Source organism: Nanorana parkeri, unplaced genomic scaffold (genome assembly GCF_000935625.1).
Source record: "Nanorana parkeri isolate BGI_ZX_2015 unplaced genomic scaffold, ASM93562v1 scaffold1116, whole genome shotgun sequence".
In the NCBI taxonomy this organism is placed as follows: domain Eukaryota; kingdom Metazoa; phylum Chordata; class Amphibia; order Anura; family Dicroglossidae; genus Nanorana; species Nanorana parkeri.
Genome location: NW_017307384.1, coordinates 275,673 through 284,227, shown reverse-complemented (window position 1 = coordinate 284,227; position 8,555 = coordinate 275,673). Strand labels below are relative to the sequence as shown.

Genomic DNA, 8,555 nt, shown 5'->3' with positions numbered 1-8,555 from the left:
GGGAGAGAGAGTGGGGGAGAGAGAGAGGGGGGTGGAAAGAGAGAGAGGGGGGGGAAAGAGAGTAAGAAAAAAAGAAAGAGAGAGAAAAGAAAGAAAGAGAGAGAGAGAAAAGAAAGAAAGAGAAAGAGAGAGTTCTTAAACCCCCAATTGTTTGTGCGCGCGAGCAGAAAAAAATTGCCGTCTGGAGACGGCAACCCGCAGATGCAGCAGTGCCGTCCGTCCGTTTTTTTACTACGGGCGGACGGCAAGAGGTTAAGGACTTTTCTACCAACACAATAAACATTTTAAAGACAAACTCTGAAGAGAATAGAACGAACTGTAGCTGTCTCACACAAGAGCCTCATAAACACTTTACAATATTTAATACGAATCCAGTACAAAACGATATCAAGCATATCTTTTGTTAAACAAATATTATGAAAAACAGAAAAATCTATTTCAATTACTTACACTTTCCTTTGCAAACCAAGTTTCCAGCGCATTAAACCAGAACCAGGCCACCTGCTGAGAAGTGTGTTTGTCAGTGCATCTGCAAAAAAAAAAATTGTTTAAGTATTTGCAGTATTTTATCAAACAAAATTTAAGATGCGGAAGCAGGTTTGAATTTTAAATATGTATAATAAACTTCCCGGATATGAGGGGATTGGCCAAACAGGTCTGAGCATTGCTACATGGGAGCAGTCAAATCCTAACCTATAAAGGGAAGCCCAGTTCCAAGGAAGCAGGAAAGCAGCGATGGAGGAGGGTAGGCTGTCACTCAGACTCAGCGGATCAGAGGTAACCTGATGTAAATGGCCACATGTCATCACATCTGAGTCCTCAAGATGGGTCCAGTAATTTAAGTTTTTCACTCCATCGCAAGATGGAGGAAAAACCTGGATGGATACAGATACAGATGTCAGGAGCGAGGCCACAGCATCCCAGGTGGCTAAAAGCTCTTAGCCACCTGTGATGCTTTGTCAGGCTTCCCAGCAAGGTCACCGCCGCTGACAGCCCACCCCCCAGAAAGAAAACATTCACTGATGGCAATCCCCCCTTTCCAGTAATAATCATACAATGAAAGCAAATTCCCTCCCCACCTCTGGCCTCAGGGGCAAATAGTGAAGGGACAGACCTGATTAAAAGTAGGCACCGAAATTTCAGCCGAAAATGGTACTATGGGCAAAATGCTGATAGCACCAAAATGGCCAAAAATACGGCAGAAACTGCAGTGCATCCTTAACTTCTCCCCTCCCTGCTGGATGCCTGCCTGTGTCCCCCTCAATCCCCCCTGCTCTCCCCCACCTGTGTCTGCAAAGGCAGCAGGGATCAGAGGGGATACAGACCGGCGCGCAGCGGGGAGAAATTGTCAGAAGGCCGAGCGGGGTGTTGCGGGGAGGCAACAGCTGTTCGCTATCACAAAAGGCCGAGCTTTAATCCTGCACGGCCCTGCTCGGTCTTCTGTGACAGGCGAGTCAGGATGGGGAGCAGAGTATAAACACTCAGCGATCAGAACCGATCGCTGAGTGTTTGTAAATAACCAAGGACATAGAATGCTTACTGTATCCCCGGTTATGAAAGAAAAAAATATATATATATTTTTTTTTTTTTTTAAAGGCTGGGGGAAAAAAGTAATTTTCGGTTATACCTGACAATTTTTTTAATTTTTTGTTTCAGTCTAAAAATGTCATTTCAGTGCATCCCAACTTATAAACTCATATTCAGACATATAGGTTGAACTAGATGGATCTGTGTTATTTTTAAACATTATTAGCTATGTAAGACTGGAACTAAAATCCCTAGGAGTAGCAAATGATCCCTAAATAAATAGAACAAGTGGATAACTGAGGAGCAAATAAAAATAAAGCAGCATTAAAAGGAGAACTATGGGGTCAGTGTTTTTCCACATAGTTCCCCTTAGGGTAACGGGAGGACACAAACTAGCGTCCTCCCGTTACGCCGCAGCCGGAGCGGATCCCGACGTAGATGACGGGATCCGCCCAGCTGCGTGAGTGACAGCTGGCTCTGCCTATCTAGAGCAGAGCCAGCTGTACCCGCCCCCTCCCCCGTCCGTTCCGCCAGTCAGCGCTGGCAGGTCGGAGCGGGGAGAGGGGAATCCAGCCCCTCCCCCTGTCACAGCAGAGAGCCATGACAGGATCGAGAGGTGAGCGAACCTGGTATGTGTTCGCTCACCTCCCGATCTACTGAGCCGACCTGTGACAGTCTCATTGTCACAGGTCGGCTAGAACTATGAGGTGAGTGGAAATCACTCATCTCATAGTTCTCCTTTAAGTAGCATCTTGTATCGATCACTCACACATGGAAGAATGGGGCATGCATTACATTGAAGGGACGTAACAACAGTACACTGCATGTAATGATATGTGACACTATTACATGCAGTGAGGAATCAATCACTATCCCTGGACGCACAATTGATGATGATCCCTAACCACATGTAATCGTATCACATATGATTACATGCAGTGTGCTGATGTTCAAAAACAGCAGCTGTCACCCGATCATAACTTGAACGGGCGACAGCTGCTGCTTGTAAACAGTAGATTAGGGGATTCCTGCTACAGGAAAATGCAAGTTCCTGATGCAGGAAGCCCTAAGGCCTTGTTCACACCAAATGCAGAGCAGATCCGCTCAGGTTTCGGCACATAACGTGCAGTGGGTTGTGCCGCGTTTTTGATGCGTTCTGGGCCGTTTTTGGTTTAAAAAAAATTAAAAAATTTGTTTAACATGGGCTTTCAGTGCGTTCCAGGCATGCGTTTTTGATGCGTTTGCATGCGTTCCAGAGCAGGTAAAATAGGGATTGCTGCAGTTTTTCACCTGCTCTGAACTGCACGCTGCGATGTGAACTGAAGCAAAAAATACCATTGGAATACATTGGACGCAGTTTTGATCCGGTCTGCAACTGCTCCGCGCTTGGTGTGAACAAGGCCTAAACGCACCTACATTGTAGGTGTGAATAGGGCCTAACAGGTGTGCTTAATTGTACACTGCATTTATTAAAAAATCAACCACAAGAGCTTGCTCACACTGGTCTGGACCAGATGTGGGTGCGTTTCTGCAACCACAGTGCAGTGCATTTTTTATGCTTTTGTTAGCTTAAAATGGGATTTCAGGTGCAGTTCACTGCGTTTGCATGCATGTTGGTGCGTTCCACAATGACCAGACCAGACAAAAAAAAAATAGTGCATGCAGTATTTCCCCCCCCTGCACTGGAATGGACTGCACTTGTGTGAATAGAGCCCAAAAATACAACTGTAATAAATTGGGATGCATTTCCAGGTGCAGACAACAACAAAAAACATTTTGTCCTGGATCTAGTCTGGACATGGTGTGAATAAGCCCTGAGGGCCCATTCACATTATCAAGTGCGTTCATCACACAGTACCATGCCATGAACGCACTGGATCACATTCTGAAAGCCTTGCTGCGTGGACCATGCTTGCATGTGCAATTGCAAAAAATAGCGCATGTGCTGGAACGCAGAGCATTGCTGTACCATGCATTCCGGTGATCGCACTGCAGACTGGAGGCGTGTCTGCGGTGCCATTGACATGAATTGCGCCACCACGCTCCTCCCACCCCAGAACACGGGGAGGTTTTGTGTATGCGATCCAGTGCGTTCATGGCACGGTACTGTGTGATGAACGCACTGGATAGTGTGAATGGGCCCTAAAGACAGACACTATTCCCTAAACTACTTATACCTTTTTCGGGTGTCCAGCATAACATAACATAGCACACATGTTGATTGTCAAAGACTCTGATTGCAGTGTGTATAGTCCCATCATCACTTTACACTGCACTGCTTCTCATTAAAGAGTGTTCCCCCTTCCTATAATAACATGTATTCATTACTAGGATGATCAGATCACAGTCTGTCCCCCATACTCACTGTAGAAAGTGCGGAGCTGCAACAAGACCTCTCACCAAGTCCTCTATTTCGCCCGCTTTAGGACTCCTATGTAATGTGGGCAAGCAGGCCCTTGCCAGCTCCCAGTGGCCTCTTAGCAGACACCGGCAGAAGAATTCGCACAAAGACTTCAGAGAAGCCATTTCTTCCTCCCCGAACGGGTGCGCCATACTTCATATAGAGCTGTCGCACCGGTACCGGGCTCTCAAATGACATTCCCTACTTCATGGTGTTTGTCACTGGTACAGGAATACCTAACGTGACTTCTTCAGGTCATGTGACAAGGAGACATTGACAGTCACGTGACAGTGAGGCGTGCACAGCGCCCTCTGTGTTTGTATTTGTCACTGCAGGACTTGGTTGGCTGTATTTTGGGTGCTAAAGAAAAGCTTGCAAAAGCCGATGTTCTGTCGAGAATGCCGACCCAGTCGAATCTTCCGACCTCACCATCTGCGCTTGCGCAGACACCGGGATAAACGAGAAAACAGCCATTTATTTACAAAGCATTTCTTTGTAATTGTTAATTGTGACCGTTCATAATATGCTATCTATGACTGTAAATGATGGATGGCATTTTATGCACATTCACAATTAACAATTACAAATAAATACTTTGTAAAAAAATGACTGTTTTCTCGTTCACCCCGGTGTCTGCGCAAGCGCAGATGGTTAGGTCGGAAGATTCGACTGGGTCGGCATTCTCGAAAGAACTTTGCGATCAAGATCAAGCGAGCTTGGAGCAGTGGATACTTTAGAACACACACAGAGACCATGGGGATCAAAGTAGCCACCATCCAGAAGGAAGGACAGGGTCAGCACCAATTCAGAGATGATTTGAGGATCTACAGCCGAGTGATACACAAATAAGATAAATTTTTGTTAATAGTTAAGGTACTTGAATGCATTTTTAGTAGGCCTGCGGAAATTAACGATTAATTCTTCGATTAATCGTTAATTTTTTTGATCGATCAAAATTATTTTGATCGATCAAAGTTCTTTTGATCCATACTCACCTCTCCGCCGGCTTCCGGGTCTTCCGTCGATGTCACCGGACTCAATCGAGCACATTAAACCTTTCCCTGTGATCGTTTTTTTTTTTTTTCTTTTCTGACATCGGCAGCCGCGGCCTGACCGTCAGTCAGAACATTTAAAAAAAGGCATACGATTGCATAGCTAGATTCCTATTGGCTATTGCACTTTGCAATAGCCAATAGCAAACTAGCTAATGCACCCGCCCACTGCTGCTGTCAATCAGCAGAGGGGTGACCTGATTTTTTTTTCTATCAGGTCCTCTTCTGGTGATTGAAAGCAGTAGGGGGCGGGTGCAATAGCTAGTTTGCTATATGGGCACCTCCCTGAAATTGCTTATTTCAGGTTGGGATCCCTGGCATTGACCTATACACATACAGCACAGCAATTAATTAAGTAATAAAATGAACTAGGATCACACTAATCCAGCACGTTATTATTCTGAGTTGCCCCACTCAAGCTGCGGCCAAATTGAGTGGGGCACGTGAGATTAATAACGTGCTGGATTAGTGTGATCCTAGTTCATTTTATTACTTCATTGCTGTGCTGTATGTGTATAGGCCAATGTAGTTGGCTCTGTATGTGCGTTATAATTAATCAAAATTATTCGATTAATCGATTTAAAAAAATTCGATTCATCGAACAGGAAAATTTTAATCATTACCAGCCCTAATTTTTAGGATTTAACTCCTGAGATTAGTGTCACTTTAAGGACCACACAGACAGAAGCTTAGAAACCTCCTTAAATGAGCTGGCCATACACTAGTAGATTTCCGACTGGACTTTTGTACAAAAGATCTTTCTTTAACACCAGATAATGCCAGCAGACACTTCAGACGAATGTCAATCGAGATTTCGTTTGATTTTAACATTCAATTTTGGAATGAATGAAGTTTCCTGAATAAAAAACACATTTACTAATAAGTTGGCCATACATAGTTCTATTTTTTTTTTACTGCAGCGCTGAACACTGAAAAATGGCCTGGCCAGGTAGGGGATCTAAACACCTGGTCTTCAAGCAGTTAAACTGCTTTTTTTAAAAACTTTTTTCATATATCTACTGCTTGCTAGCGGCCGGCTCCTTCGATCAGCTGATCAAGGGATGCCGGCCAAGAGGGTGCTAAAAGCGGCACCCACTGTGAGGATTTCGGCCAATTCCTGAGGAATCAGCCAAAATCCGCATAATGCATGGGCAGCTTTAGAATTTCCTTTGTTCAAGAAACACTTTCCATCCGGTCCTACAAGCATTTTTTTTTTTGTCACTGTGGTCGAAATTGATCGTCATTTGGCCCCATCAACTAATAGAAAGTCAAACAAAAGATCTTTCATACAAAGGTTCTTTTGAAAATCTAAACAGTGTATAGCTAGCTTAAGTGGGGTTTACCTTTCACTGTGGCAGTTCTAAAGGCTGCCATACATTTACAGCAAAGGCTGCCATACATTTACAGTAGTAGTATAGTAGGTCAAAATACCTGAACAGTGACTGTAGCTAATTGGCTGCAGTCACTCTTTAGCCAAAAACTTTCTGCCCGGCTTCTTTGATTTTTAAATTGAAGGCTGCTGGGTTTGAGACTGCCAATAGGGCCACCCATGGAGAAACAGCCAAAATGTGCCCTGTGTATGGCCAGCTTAAGGTGACACTAAACTCAGGAGTTAAATCTATAAAATGCATTTAATTCTCTCAACTATTGACAATGATCTGTGTATCAATCAGCTGTAGATCCTCAAATCATCTTTGAATTGGTGCTGACACTGTCCTTTCTACTGGAGGGTGGCTACTTTTTGTCCCCATGGTCCCTGTGTGTGTTGTAAAGTAGCCACCGCTCCGAGCTCACTCTCTTGATGGACTACAATCTCATGTTTAGTTTACTCCTCTAGAAAACGACCAGCTCGTCCACATAAGAAAAAAGAATACGGCTACTGGTATACGGACTGCATTACAAAAGCTGCATGAGCGTTCAAACCTTAACAGTAGGCTATCTCTGCTACAAGGTATATAAAATGAGGCTAAAAAAAAGCCAGGAAATGTGTGAGCATGTGAATGCCATGCTGGAAATTGTAGAACAGTTATGTGCAATTGGATAGGAAATAAAGATAATCACGTGGTGGCATTACTGCTATGCAGCCTTCCAGAGTCATACAGTGCTCGCTGTAAAAAGACTGGTCACCTGAAAAAGGACTGTTCAATCTGGAAAGTCGAGCAGAGAAAACAAAAGGCACCTACAAGAGAAAGAGTCAAGACAGCCACTCATAATCCACACAAAAAATGTATCCACCTATGGCACAGATAACTAGGGTACTGAAACCCAGAAGCCATAAAAGATATTATATAGAGAAGCTTATCAGGAGATATAACCATACTGCCCTGCCAAATGCTCATGACATGCAAATACTGTATGGAAGCAAAGGCCACACGTACCCCACTACCACAGGCCCCTCAAAGAAAAACCTCCCACCCCATGGAGCTTGTACACCGCGACATGTGGGGACCAATGAAAACTCCCACATCAGGCGGGAACAGATATCTACTGACTTTCATTGATGATTATTCCAGTTACACAACAACTTATCTGATGAAGCTCAAGAATGAAACATCAGAAACACTTCAAGAGTTTGTAGCCATGTCCAGCAACAAATTCCAGTGGAAACCAGGAAATATACGCACCAACAATGGAGGGGAATACATCAGTAAGGAAGTGGAATCATATCTCAAGAAACAGGGTATAGTACACCAGACAACCACACCATACACTCCTGATCAAAATGGCCAGATGCATGCTGTCAGATGCCAACCTACCTAAGAATAGTGTTAGGCTCGATGTTCGAGTCGGACAAGAGTTTGGCTCGAATATCCCTAGTTCGTGTGTTCGGCAGGCTGTTCACCCGCTGAGTGCCCAACAAGGCACTGCGCACCGCACAGTGCCTTGTGGAGCCTTGATTGGCTAAAGCCTTGCACCTGCACTGAAGAACCATGATTGGGCAAAGTAATGATGGCTCTCCTGCCAGGTGCCGTACAACTGTAAACAGTTGGGCGAAGCTAGCTAACTGTCACTGCTAGCTCCGCCCAATTGTTAATGTTTTGCCGGCATCTTTCAGAATGCCATTTTGTGGCGAGAGTTCGTTGCGAGCCGACGGGTCAGGTGTCTTGATCGCCTATATGTGAAACACCCGGTACCGGGTGTTCGCATTGGACGGGTCTTTTCTGCCCGTGCGTGCCCGCTAGGGGGCGCCATCCGCCAATGCAGCAGTGCCGTCCGTCCGTTTTTCTACTACGGGCGGACGGCAAGAGGTTAAAAAAAAAGATAATTTCTATTTATTTTTTATTTCATCGAGTCGTCGTCATTGTGGACAACGCTGGATGTCGTGATTGACCCTGGATTACGTTGTTGGATCCATTTTTTTTAAATAAAGGACTTGTCAAAAACTTGTCTTTTGTTTTTTTTTCAATTAAATGATTTTCCTTAAGTCTGGTGTCTTTTTTAAAACTTTTAATTTGAGCCATTAGTGAATGGGTAAGGGTACCCCTTACTCATTCAGAAGGGGGGGCCACATCTGGGTGCCCCTTTATTAAAGGGGTACACACCATGTGAATAAGCCACCCTGCCAGCACCCCCAC

General features: G+C 44.6%; 1 protein-coding gene across 1 annotated transcript in view; it reads right to left on the bottom strand.

Annotated features, from left to right (window-relative positions):
• Positions 1–4,101, bottom strand: part of ZFYVE26 (zinc finger FYVE-type containing 26) — a 101,396-nt gene extending 97,295 nt beyond the window's left edge. The window contains 2 exon segments of the mRNA XM_018567923.1: positions 451–529; positions 3,893–4,101. Of these exon segments, the coding sequence (XP_018423425.1) occupies positions 451–529; positions 3,893–4,080 (267 nt within the window). The 5' untranslated portion in view covers positions 4,081–4,101.
• Between the last annotated feature and the right edge of the window lie 4,454 nt (positions 4,102–8,555).